Below are 13,366 nucleotides of genomic sequence, written 5' to 3'. Positions count from 1 at the left end.
GGATTTTTTTTAACATTTATTTTATTAGCATAAAAAATAATACTATTTTATAGTTGTCCTTGTAATGCTAAAAAATTTTAATCTTAATTATTTTTTTAAGTTATTTTTTTATTGATTATATAAATTATTTTTTAATTTATTAAGTCAACTAGATTAGTTTAAAGTAACTCTTGAATAGTTTAATTTAAAACAATAAAAAATAAGGTAAAAATGTTTTGAGATCATCTTACTTGGCATTGCCGAGAATTTTTCCAAAAAAAAAACAAAAAGAAATAATAAAAAAATTGCCTAGAAATTCCGACAATTGTTAACATTCAAATTCTTTTGGTCCAGTAAACTAGTCTTATAATTGAAGTAAAATAAAGAAAGAAAAGTTCAAGTCAACTAAAAAAACCGGTGCTTGACCTACCTGCTCTGTAATGAGTTAAAACGCTCGAATCAACTACAGCCACTCCAAAGTTCGAGCTTTCTTTCTTTCTTTCTTTCAAACCTTAAAACGAAAGCCAACGATCGAGTGATCATATGGGGTTCCAAAAAGACATGCCGTTGCTACCAGAGAAGGAAGCATTTGCCGATGATTGGGCTGAGACCGTCAACAAGGTTGTCCCTGCGGTGGTGGTTTTGCAAACAACGACATGTCGTGCGTTTGATACTGAGCTTCCTTCCTCTGGCTCTGCCACTGGGTTCGTTGTTGACAAGCAACGCGGTATTATCCTGACTAACCGACATGTTGTCAATCCTGGTATGTTGTTTAACTATTTCTATTTTTGCTGTTGTTGTAAATTGTGATTATGATTTTTTCTTCAAAATTATTATTATTATTATTATTATTTCAATGATTTATTTATTTATTTTTGAAATTATTATTAGCTGTTTGGTTTGGTTGATAACTGAATAAGGAAAGCGGGAAAATGTTAACCATATAGTTTTCCATACCCAAATCAGAATATCTTGTGTTCTTATTTTACATTTCTACCCTTTTTTTTTGAAAAAAAACAGTTCTTATAATATATATTAAGTGATCGGGACCGTTAACACATCTTTTGTATTGATTTACGTTTTATTTCTTTCAATTTTTTCGTTGTAGATTTTCATGTTCTCAGAAAAAGTTGTATAGATGCTGAGTTACTAATTTGAAATATATTACATGATCTATATTAATTTATGTAATTAATTACTAATTATAGAAGGGTAATGCATAAAGACATGATCCTGTAATATATATATGAAAATAAAAAAAAATTATATAATTGGTAGTCATATTTTTTTGCCATTTAAACATTAGTAAAATAAAAATAAAAAATTACCCATAGAATTATCGAGTTGAAAGATTTATTTAATGCATGTGGTTTTCAAGGCCCCGTCAATGCCCAAGCTATATTTTTAAGCAACGAAGAAACTCCAGTGCGTCCAATATATAGAGATCCGGTGAGTTTTATTTTTATTTATTTTTGTTATTATCATTAATTTTAATTTAAGGTTTCAGTTGCATAATCTTAATCATAAAATTTGGTTCATTATGCTTCTATAATCACACTTTCTCCGTCACAGAATAATAGTTTGGTACGTAGGATGATAAAAATCATAGTCTATTAAAAGTGTTTTATACTTCTATTTTAGAGTTTTTTATTTTCCGCAAGTCGGTAATGAAACTGTAGTTCTTAAAACTTTGTAAAATAAATTAAAGTTTTTGACTTTGCATACCAATCATCCATCACTTGGAGTCACTCATTGTGCTACTAAATGTATTATGATTAATTATTTTTATTAAAATAATATTTTTAATTTTTAAATTTTTTAATGTTCATCCACTCAAATTTAAATTAGGTCTTTTTACGTCAACTGAGTTTTGTCTGGTTAATTTTTTTGATTTAATTTGAAATCTAATTCAAGTATAGATCTAAATCATGATTTTCAAGGCAACATGTAGGCTTAGCAACTAATTGTTTGTTTGGTAATATGATTCTTGATGCTTTTCAATTAAAAATATATTAAAATGATATTTATTTATTTTATTTATTTTTAATATTAGCATATTAAAACTATAAAAATATAACTAAAAAAATATTTATTTTTCATATAAAAAATAATTTTAAAAGTAGAAGCTGGGAACTGGGCATTAACTATGCACATGCATGAGACAAGGAATACGAGGGAGGACTGCTTTTAGTATTTGGCCCAAGATCCATTGGGACTCAATGATGAAATATTTAATGTAGTAATTTCATGAAATATATAATGTAGTAATTTCTTTTGCACTCATGTTTTCTCCTATCAGGTCCATGATTTTGGATTCTTTTCATATGATCCTGATGCGATTCAATTTTTGAACTATGAGGAGATTCCTCTTGCCCCTGAGGCTGCTTTTGTTGGACTGGAAATCAGAGTTATTGGAAATGATAGTTCTGAGAAGGTATATATTGACCCCTTCACGTTTGAAGTTATTCGTGTTTATATTGCTTTGTTACTTTGAAGCAAAATTTGAAAGGGAATATGCATTTTCAATGGCTTTTTTGATTGGAACTTTGCACATAATTTGGCCTTGAGACAACAGATTGTTGGTATCTTCTTGGTGAGCAAATCACTTCCTGTTACTTCTTTATTATGGTGATGAAGTCTTCTGTTTACAGGTTTCCATTTTGTCTGGTATCCTTGCTCGTCTGGATCGAAATGCTCCTACTTATGAAAAGTATGGTAAATTTATTTTCTTCAATACTCTTCTTGGATGACATGCATTGGGATTATATATACATAAATGGCTTCATCCCAGTTATCGAGTTTGCTCATTTTATCAAGTTACGATTTTGAGCCAATATGCATCTCCCAAAAGTCGTCATTTTTCTGCAGTGTAGGGCTTGCTCCCGCTCCCTAACATTGTAACTCCTTTTCTCTGTAATCTTGGGGTTAACTTTTCTTGACTATGCTATAGATTCAATACTCCCAATCTACAAATGCACTGTCCGCACATTTATGGAAGAGGGTCATATTCAAACACATTTATAGCTGCGAATTTGAACGAAACAGATGGTTTAGGCTATGGTTTCATGTAATGATTTTAAAATTTGATAAACATGGATATGGTGCTAAAGTTTCTGGCATTAGGTTTACTGTGGCTGTTACTTGGCCCTCTAGAGTTTTGAACTATAGAGAGCAATGAATTAGGAATCACAGTAGTGTTGTTAGTCTATGATAATATGGAAGATTTTTCTTGGCTGTTCTTCAGCACTTCATACACTTTCTTTTAATGGTGAGTGTTACTGGTGCAGAGATGGTTATAATGACTTCAATACCTTCTACCTGCAAGTAAGTAGTTTATTCATTAATGCTACCAATTGAAGGCCAAATTATTTGTATTACTTGAATCATTATTGAATTCATAACGAAGGATACTAGAGAATAATATAAATCATATTTTGAGACCTTATCTAACAGTTTAAGTTATTGAATTGAGATGGTTCTTAATATGGTATCAGAACATTGATGACCAAGTGATCACAAGTTTGAATCTCACCATCCTCATTTATTTGATAAAAATTAAACACAAGGTAGTATGGATCTATGTAAGTTTTGAGCTCAAAGGGTTTTTACTTGAGGGGGTGTGTTAGAGAATAATATAAATTATATCTTGGGACCCTTACCTAACAGATTAAGCTATTAGGTTGAATTGTTTCTTTGTCATTGTATCAGAGCCTTGATGATCAAATGATCACGAGTTCGAATCTCACCATCCCCTTTAAGTTCAAAGGGTTTTCACTTGAAAGTGTGTATTAAAGAATAATATAAATTATATCTTGAGATCTTAAACAAGGGACCTACGCCGATAATATTATGAGTGAGATTTTAATCATATCTTGAGATCTTAAACAAGTGACCTAAGCCCACAATCTCATGAGTGTGAGATTCTATATTGTCAATTGCTTCTTAGTTTCTAGTAGGAATCTGTGACTATAAATAACTTCTGCTTCATGGTTATTTAATAGACTGTTCTTCATGTTTGGTACCATTCAATTTCAGGCAGCATCTGGAACTAAGCCTGGTTCCAGTGGTTCCCCTGTAATTGATAAGCAAGGTAGGGCAGTGGCCTTGAATGCTGGGAGCAGTGCATCAAGTTCATCAGCCTTCTATTTACCTTTAGAGAGAGTGAGTACTCTATTACTTAGGGGCCTATTTATTATTTTGTGGTTAAGGGGCTATCTAAAATGCACTGCAACTTTTGCAGCAAGATATGGATTAAATGGAGATGACTCTCGAGAATTTAGTAAATAAAACAGCATGCTCCGTGTTTTTTTTTTTGTTCTTTTTTTTGTGCTCGTAATAACAAATCACCTATAAACAGAAATTAAAGTGCATTATTTTTCCGAATATATCCTCTTGAGAAATATAAAGTTGAATAATGTGGAGTCTCACTCAAGAACAAAACTATTCTGTAAATTCAACTCTAAAATCTTAGGCTCTTAACTATTCACGTGTTTGGTTTTCATCATATAAGCTTCTACATTTCTTGGGCACTGATATATATGTTTGCTTAATTTCAGGTTGTTAGGGCATTGAGACTTCTTCAGAAGTTCAGAGATGCTCATGCCAATAAATGGGAGACAGTATCTATACCTCGTGGTACACTTCAGGTCTGTCGTATATACTTTATAGTACTTCCAAAATTGTTGTGATCGGTGGTTCTTGTGAAATTGGGAGATGTAGGTTTTCTGCACATCTTTAACCAAGAGAATTACAAAACTAATAGTGAACTCTTAATTTTAAATATTCAAGTACTCAAGTTATTTTTGTTTTTCAATGTCCTGTCTCAACTCTTTCAAGCCGACCATATGCTAATATGGTCAAGTTTTGCTAACAAATGTTGATATGCAAGCGTTCTTGCTAAATAATCTTAAAAGAAGTTTTCCATCATGGCCTTCCTCAAAATAATATTCTCCATTGAGATGGATCGATCCCATATTCTTGGTATTAGCAATATTGATGTTATGCTTATCTTATTTTTCATATATGGTTACACTGTCTAAGGCTCCTTTTTGTATTTCCTTTTGGTTCAACATAATATAGTGATTTATGATACAGGTAACATTTCGCCATAAGGGATTTGATGAGACACGCCGGCTTGGTCTTCGAAGTGAAACAGAGCAGGTATTTCTTTCTCATGAGTAATTGCTTGGAATATTCGTAGGTTTCTCATTCTGCTATTAACTTTTTAGATGGTACGGCATGCGTCTCTACTAGGTGAAACCGGAATGCTTGTTGTTGACTCTGTGGTGAGCATACTTTGTGCTTTCAGATTCCAAATTGTCAATGAAGAATTTCTTTAACAACACTTGCTTACTTTTATTGCTCCTATGATCATGGACTTCTATAGGTGCCAGGTGGTCCAGCTTATGGGCAACTAGAGCCAGGAGATATGCTTGTTTCCGTGGATGGGGAAGTAGGTTATTCCTTTATTCACATAACTTTCTTGAGTCTTGGTTAACTGCAATGAGCAATCTTAACCCATGAATGTGAATTCTAGCTTGCTGTTGCAAATAGAAGGACCAGTTTCAAATGATTCAGATCCTCTCTCTCTCTCTCTCTCTCTCTCTCTCTTCATGACGTCCTCTTGCTGTGGCCCTAGTTTTGGGGCTCCTTTTTCTTTGTTTGTTTCTTACCGGACCTGATTGTGCATGTGTATCAGAGCTCTCTCCTCTATAGACCTTGTTAACAGTACGAGGTTGCATTTTTTATAGTGGGGGCTATAGTAAATAGTAGTCTCAAGACAATGGTAAAAAAATGAATTTGTTCTCATTAGTTCCACGGTGAAAGTTCTCTCTAAAGGAAAGTTCTCTCTGAAGAATTTGCTGTGAAGATTAAAGTATATGAGATGTCAGGCACTTCAAATTGCCTTTCTATTTTTGTTCTCCTTAGATTTGTAAGATTTTAAAGGTCCTTCATCCGATTTTTCTATGTTGCATGTGTCTAAATTTGGAATTCTATGGAAAATATAGAAGACATTTTATTTCAAACCAACAATCTTCTGTTTATTTTCATATCGCATAGAGTTTGAAATACACTGTTTGATGAATTTTTTTGTGTAGTTAATTACTCAGTTTTTGAAATTGGAGACATTACTAGATGACAATGTTGATCAAAAGATTGGGTTACAGATTGAAAGGGGTGGCATATCATTGACTGTTGATTTAATGGTAAGTTAACACTAACTTAATAATCCTTTGAACTTATTTGGTGCTTCGAATTTCGTGAGAGAAAATTCTTTAAATAGCTTGTTTTATTATGACTTTCATATTATCTTGATTGGACTGGTTTCAAGTGTCAAACAACATGCTTTCATGTTTATGTGTTTCTGTTGTTTGGTCAATGGTGCCATATCTTGCATCTATATCCTACTTCATGGTTCATATCTTAGGGTGTTTAGGAGTGTGGTAACAATTGTTTTTAAAAGTATTTTTCACTCAGAAATATATCAAAATAAAGTTTTTTTATTTTTTTAAAATTATTTTTGATATCAACACATTACAACAATCCAAAAACATAAAAAAATAATTTTAAGCAAAAAAAAATAAATCAAAATTTGGTGAAAAAGAGGTTACACTCCAACCCCCAGACTCGCCGTTAATCTATATTGGTGTTATTATTTGTTCACATTCCTCTCCCAGGATCATTTGTGTTCCATATTTCTTTAGCATCTTACAAAGGAGGACTTGTCATATTTCAATCTTTCACTTCAGGTTGAGGATTTACACACAATAACTCCTAATCGATTCTTAGAAGTAAGCGGTGCAGTGATACACCCATTGTCTTATCAACAGGTAGGGTGGATTAAGTTATTTATTCAGATAGCATTACTTTGAAGTACTTAAAACTGATGCTCATATTTTTATTCTGCTTGTAAATGCGTATGTTTTCTCCTTACTGTGAACATCTTGACATGTGCAACTTTTGAGTGAAACAGGCCAGAAACTTCTCTATCCAATGTGGTCTTGTATATGTTGCAGAACCTGGGTCAGTTTATCCAGATCTTTTCCCAATTTTAATTTGGCTTCTCTTGCATTTATTTGATTACATGAATGAAAGTGATAGAGAACTATAGGCTATAGTATGTAGAATCAGTTGTCTCTACCTCAGTAGCTTAAAATGCCTTGTCTGAATGCATGTAGCATTTGTTTAATGTAATCTATATTTTTCTTAGCAAGCTTTTTCTTTATTGATAATGTAAGTACCTCATTTTGTTTTGATGATTAAAACAATTTAAATTGCCCTGGATTCAAGGATTAATATATCCTGAACATCTGCTTGTCAGATTTGAGACTGAAAGACAAGAAAAATTGGGAGGAAAAAAAAATATGGATGCAGATTTCAGTTCAAGTTCCTCGCCATGCCATCATTAAGTTTTTTTTGCTGATGTTGAGATATAACTGTCATGGTCTGCAGGTATATGCTAGAGAGATCTGGAGTTCCTCGCCATGCCATCATTAAGAAGTTTTCCGGTGTTGAGATATCACAACTTGAAGAACTAATCTTGGTTTTCTCTAAGCTATACAGGGGTGCTCGAGTGCCATTGGAGTATGTAAGGCACAATGATCGTCATCGAGCGAAGGTATGCAATGCATGAGCTGCTGAGGAAAATGTTACCTAGTGGATATGTTGTTATGCACTGCATTTTTTTTTTTATTGTTTAAGTTTTCAAATATCTAGTCTTCTGTGTATTCTTTATTTCTGAACAATACAGATCAACTCTTCTTTTCTTTGCATAAATCAATGGATAATTGAATATAAACATTGGGTGCCTGAGGAAGTGAGAATTCTAATCTTTAGAATAGAAATTTGGATGATCTCTGTGTCTGTGCACATGTGCTTGAGTGAGTGTGTTCAAGCCTGTGCATATGTGCTTGGGTGTGTTATCATGCATTGTTGTGCCCTTTTATTCTGGTGATTGTGTTTAGGATATTGGTGGATTTTTGTTAACTGTTGTGATGCCCGCAGTCTGTGATAGTCTATATTGATCGCCATGAATGGTATGATGCTCCAAAGATATACACTCGGGATGATAGTTCGGGTTTATGGATAGCGAGGCCTGCTATTCAACCTAAGTTCTTGCAGCTGTCATCTTGGAGCAATGATGCTGAACAACGTCCAAAAATTCAATCATTTTCATTATCTGGTGAATCTACTCTGGCAAAACATATGCATCAATCTAGCAAACAGGAGTTGACAAATGGTGTTGTGAGGATAGAAGACAGGAATGGACATATTTCTAAGGAAGCCCATTCTGGAGAAGAATACAATGCTAAAACTAAGGAGTGCCAAGAACAGGGGCATTTTTCTTCTAAGGAAATTGTCGCTGCCAACTGTTCTTCTCGTGAAATTGGAGAAATTAAATTGGAGGATCCAAGTACCACAGAAAAAACGGTGTTGAATGGCATTGAAGCTGCAACTTCAACTGCTTCATTTGCAGAAAGTTTGATTGAGCCAGCTCTTGTCACCCTCGAGGTAATATCTAACAAGTTTTATCCCACAATCGCCTTGAATCAGCAGCCTGCATTCACTTAAATGCTTTGACTTCTAGTAATCTATTCTGAAACCTCTGTATTCATTCCTGATATAGCTTTATGAATTTCTTTTCCTTTGAAGAAAAACTTTTTCCACGCTCAACTTGATGATGAATATTTAAGGGGCATGCAACTTTACTCTTTAGATTGCAGAAATAACCATCATGTTGGATGTCCCTTAAATATTCATCATCATGTTGAGCATGCTTAACTTGATACTGATTTTTGAAAATAGACCCTTAATTTGTTGTTCAAACATGTAGAATTCGGTCCTCCACTTCTTTTTAATAAGCTTATTGTTCATGTTGGAGGGACCTGTGATTGTTCATGTTGGAGGGACCTGTGAGCCATTTTATTCAGTACTTTACAATGGATAGTATGACCTTAATTTCTGTGGAATTTTCACCAAGCAGTCTCAGTAATGACCTCAACCCAAAAGGAGCACAATGCCATTCACAATCTACCTTTTTATGAAGCTCATATGCCACCTTTTATCTAATATTAGGTGCTGCTGTATTGACCTTTTGGGTTCTCCATCCTTGTTATAATGCTTCTTTTTACTTCAAATTGTTATGCTTTTCTTGCAAATGATGTTGAATGTGTTAGAATTTCTCTCCATAAATGTTTGTTGTGAGAGCTTACATTAGCATGGTGTCTTAGTGCTTTTTAAGAGTGTACTACCAATCTTTGTTCTCTTTTAAACCTATCTCATTAATGAAGTAAATAGATCTTTATACTTTCAGGTTGATGTCCCACCATCTTGTTTGCTTGATGGCGTCAAGGCAGTGGCATCTTCTGGGACTGGTGTTATCGTTCATCATTCTCAATGCATGGGGTTGGTTGCAATTGACAAGAACACAGTTGAAATATCTGCATGCGATGTGATGCTATCATTTGCTGCATTTCCTATTCAAATCCCTGGGGAGGTAAGATTCTGAGAAGTAGAGATGCTGAAAACCATTGTTGGTTCTTTCATTTACTGCCTAAACTCCATTGCAGGTTGTGTTTGTTCATCCAGTTTACAATTTTGCTCTTGTTGGTTATGACCCCTCTGCTCTTGGAGCTGATGGTGCTTCAATGGTTCATGCTGCTGAACTACTTCCAGGTGCGTTTAATTATGCATTTATTCTCTAGTGATATTATATCACAAAGTGCGAGTTTCTTTAGCTTTTAAATTCCAAACTGCTATTTTGTTTAGTTGCAGAAAGCGAATCTTCACATTTCAGCATTATAGTGAAAAAATTTGTCTGATAAATATGTTTCTTCTAAACCATGGAGTGAATGAGGAGGAAAGACGTCCCAGAGGATGAGGGTTTTTCTGGAGCTGGTAAAAAGAAAAGCCGAGCTAAAATTCAAGCTTTTTGTGCTTTTCTAGGAAAAACTCAAGGTCATCTCCACATCAATAAAATTTTGACTTGAGCATAGCTCAGTGAGCTTGCTTCCAAGGCAAAACTCAAGCTCGACACATTTAAGTTATTGAAAGAAGCAATCAACATTGAAAATCTTACAATCACCTAATAATTGTTAGTTTTACCACTGACTATTATGAGCTGTTACGAGGCAAATTTAAATCCACAAATAAAAACTTCAGGCCAGCTGACTTATAGAATCACATCCAAAAATAATCTACCTTGGCCCTTTTACTTGATTATGTTTGCTTGATAACTCCTTTCATTTCAGCATTATTTGCCTATTTTTTGCTTGTATGTTTTTGCTTAGCAAGTAATTGTGATATATATATCTCCAAGCTGGTTTGTACCTTTTGAGACAGAGCCTGCACTATGTCGGGGAGATAGAGTGTATCTTGTTGGATTAAGTAAAAATCTACGAGCACTGTCTAGGAAATCTACTGTAACAAATCCATGTCTTGCATTATATGTTCACCAAGTTGATCGTCCAAGGTACGGAGCAACAAATATGGAAGTGATTGAACTTGATTCTGGTAAGAGAACAGATCTTAATTTACCAAGTCTTGGATTATATTGGTTTCAAATATCTTATTTTATGTGGTGTTTCAGGTTTTGGCCGTGAATTCACTGGTGTGCTGTGTGATGAGCGTGGAAAGGTGCAGGCTATATGGGGAAGCTTTTCAAATCAGGTTTCATTGTTAATTTGCTTCTCATAGTTTGCTTTGTTATGCTGGAATTTACAATTATTGAATCTCCATTTTCAACCAAAATCTGTTGGCATTACATCACAGGATTATCAATTTGTTCGAGGTATCCCAATATATATGATCAGCCAAATAGTTGACAGTATTATATGTGGTGGAAATGGGCCATCTCTTCTCATAAACGGTGTCAAAAGGGGAATGCCACTTATTAGGACTTTGGAGGTTTCACTTTGTCCCATGTTGCTTTCAGAGGCCCGGAATTTCGGTCTCAGCAATGATTGGATTCAAGTATGTTTTCTTCCTGGTCCAATATTTTTATCTCTCCTATATTTCCTTGTGTGCTGTATTCGCATGTTATTCCTTAGGCCTTGGAAGCATGTAATTGTGAACCGAAATTTATACTAGTCTGTAATTTTTCGGTTATATGCTTTTCAAATAAGTAACATTTCCAAAGAAGATTGTTCCATTTAATACCATGATTGCAGACTGCTAAAACCTTGAGTTTTAAAGAGTGAGCATTTTCCAGTCTTTCACATGCTGGGTAACTGATCTTGAACTTGTCATACTTTTACAGCTGTTATTTACTATTAACTATTATTTACTGTAGGCACTTGATGAGAAAGATCCAGTTAGACGACAAGTTTTGTGTGTAGAAGGTTGTTATGCTGGATCTAAAGCTGAGAACGTATTAAAACAAAGTGATATGTTGTTGGCAGTCAACAAAGAGCCAATTACTTGCTTCCGTGACATAGAAAATGCTTGTCAAGCATTAGAGGAGTGTGGTGATAGTGATGGGAAGCTTGAAATAACCGTCTTTCGCCAGGTAAGCTTGTATAATGAGTGTTTGAACTGGTCAGAAAGAAGTATTGTAATTTTCTTGCTAGAAATGAATGCACGTATCTTCTAGCATGGCAATAATGTGAGAAAATAATTTATTTGATTATGTCTTTTGTGTGGCTTGCCAGGGATGTGAAGTTGATCTTCTTGTTGGAACAGATGTTAGGGACGGGAATGGCACCACACGGGCGATAAGTTGGTGTGGGTGTCTTGTTCAGGATTCTCATCAAGCAGTGCGTACTCTTGGATTTCTTCCTGATGAAGGTTATGGAGTATATGTGACAAAGTAAGGATTTCTTTGTCTCAGAATTTCCTGTCTCCTTGGGAATAACAACAGCCTGACAGTGATGAAAACTACTTGTGGGATTTCCTTTATTTTAATGCAAAAATGCATTATACAGTCGTGGAAAAATGGAACAAAAGGATCCATATAGCCGACCCCAACTAGTTTGGGATTGCGGCTCAGTGGTAGTTGTTGTTGTAATGCAAGAACGCATTACATGGCCTTCAATAAGAAGTTGATTAGTTGACATCTTTTCAATCCGACAACTTCGGCCTAAAATATTGGAGGATTGCTTATATACTGAGCTAATTAACTGGTAGACTCAAAACTGTAATTCTGGGAACAAGCAAATGTTGATTGTTAGATTTGTTAAGCTTAACTTTGTAAAAATATAGAATATTGCATCATGGACACATGGCTTTCTTTCAACAAAAGCCATCCTACTAGAATTCCTCGAATGTCTGAGGAATGGCATATAAGGAAAGTTTGTGTTGACTCATATTTCCGCTTCAATGATAACCAGTTACAACATCTTATCTTCAATGACAATTATTTATAATTTTGTCAGGTGGTCTCTTGGAAGTCCTGCAGATAGATATTGTCTAACTGCTCTTAAATGGATTGTTCAAGTCAATGGAAAACCAACTTCTGATTTAGATGCCTTTGCTAATGTGGTAAAGGTATGGCTCCAGTTCTTTCGGCCTGAAAGCATTTCGTCTCTGTTCAATCTTACTTTCTTATCAGAATAGCTCAAAAATATGAGATTTAACAGTAACATTATTGAGGTTTCTGGTTCTCAAGTCTGTTCAAAAAAGAAACTAGAACAAACTTGATTTTACTGCATTTTTTTTTATTATATTGTCGCATGTGTTTTAATTTACGAAAATATGTTTCGTGATTTTTTGTATCAGGAACTAGGACCTGACGAGTGTGTGCGTGTAAAGACCGTTGATCTTGATGGGAAGCCACAAGTGCAAACACTAAAGCAGGATTTGCACTACTGGCCTACTTGGGAGTTGAGATTTGATCCAGACACCGCAATGTGGCGTAAGAATACAATAAATGCATTAGATTGCAGTACTGGATAAACAGATTGTTCTATCAAATTTTGGTATTCCCTTGATCTTTTGGGATTGAGGATTCAGCAGCACCTGTCTAAGCTTCGAGTTTCTAATTTGAATTCTTTCAATTATCTCGATTGTTATCTGATTGGTCTCCACCCTATGCTTATCTGATTGGTCTCCACCCTATGCTGTTCTTAGTGGAGTTTTATTCTGGTTTTTTCAGCAAGAAACCTTGACTACATGGTTTCTCTGCTGCTACTGCTGGTATTCTAGCGTACAGTTTTAAGTGGTTTATCTGTCACGGTTTGATAGTTCTAGTTTTGTTCGTTGTAATTGTGTTATTGTGTTAGCTTTGGATTTTTAAATTGTTTTTCATTTAAAAAAGAATTAAATTGATATTTTTTTTTATGTATTTTTCAATGGCTTTAATACCCTGATGTTAAAAAAATTATTATTTTAATATATTTTTAATTAAAAATTATTTTTTAAAAATACTCTAGATCATATTATTAAACAAAAA

At 34.3% G+C, this 13,366-nt stretch overlaps 1 protein-coding gene across 2 annotated transcripts; it reads left to right on the top strand.

The window, feature by feature from the left end:
* Window positions 1-374: 374 nt before the first annotated feature.
* Window positions 375-13,138, top strand: LOC105112430 (protease Do-like 7). Of its 2 annotated transcripts, XM_011008137.1 has the most exons (24): window positions 380-742; window positions 1,358-1,428; window positions 2,279-2,413; window positions 2,631-2,689; window positions 3,267-3,303; window positions 4,015-4,140; window positions 4,536-4,625; window positions 5,074-5,139; window positions 5,208-5,264; window positions 5,366-5,431; window positions 6,078-6,185; window positions 6,729-6,809; window positions 6,953-7,002; window positions 7,432-7,597; window positions 7,984-8,490; window positions 9,293-9,475; window positions 9,549-9,654; window positions 10,321-10,491; window positions 10,568-10,647; window positions 10,750-10,950; window positions 11,270-11,485; window positions 11,628-11,785; window positions 12,351-12,462; window positions 12,694-13,138. In XM_011008137.1, exons 1-24 carry the CDS (start codon window positions 523-525, stop codon window positions 12,868-12,870), a joined length of 3,243 nt encoding a protein of 1,080 aa, XP_011006439.1. In that variant the 5' UTR covers window positions 380-522; the 3' UTR covers window positions 12,871-13,138. The 2 variants fall into 2 exon arrangements, with proteins under 2 accessions (XP_011006440.1, XP_011006439.1); XM_011008138.1 differs by lacking the exons at window positions 11,270-11,485; window positions 11,628-11,785; window positions 12,351-12,462; window positions 12,694-13,138 and adding an exon at window positions 11,148-11,231 and having other exon boundaries at window positions 375-742.
* Window positions 13,139-13,366: the final 228 nt, after the last annotated feature.

Source organism: Populus euphratica, unplaced genomic scaffold, assembly GCF_000495115.2.
Source record: "Populus euphratica unplaced genomic scaffold, PopEup_1.0 scaffold335.1, whole genome shotgun sequence".
NCBI lineage: Eukaryota > Viridiplantae > Streptophyta > Magnoliopsida > Malpighiales > Salicaceae > Populus > Populus euphratica.
The sequence above is the reverse complement of the archived record's forward strand: the minus strand, read 5'-3'. Positions and strand labels throughout refer to the sequence as shown.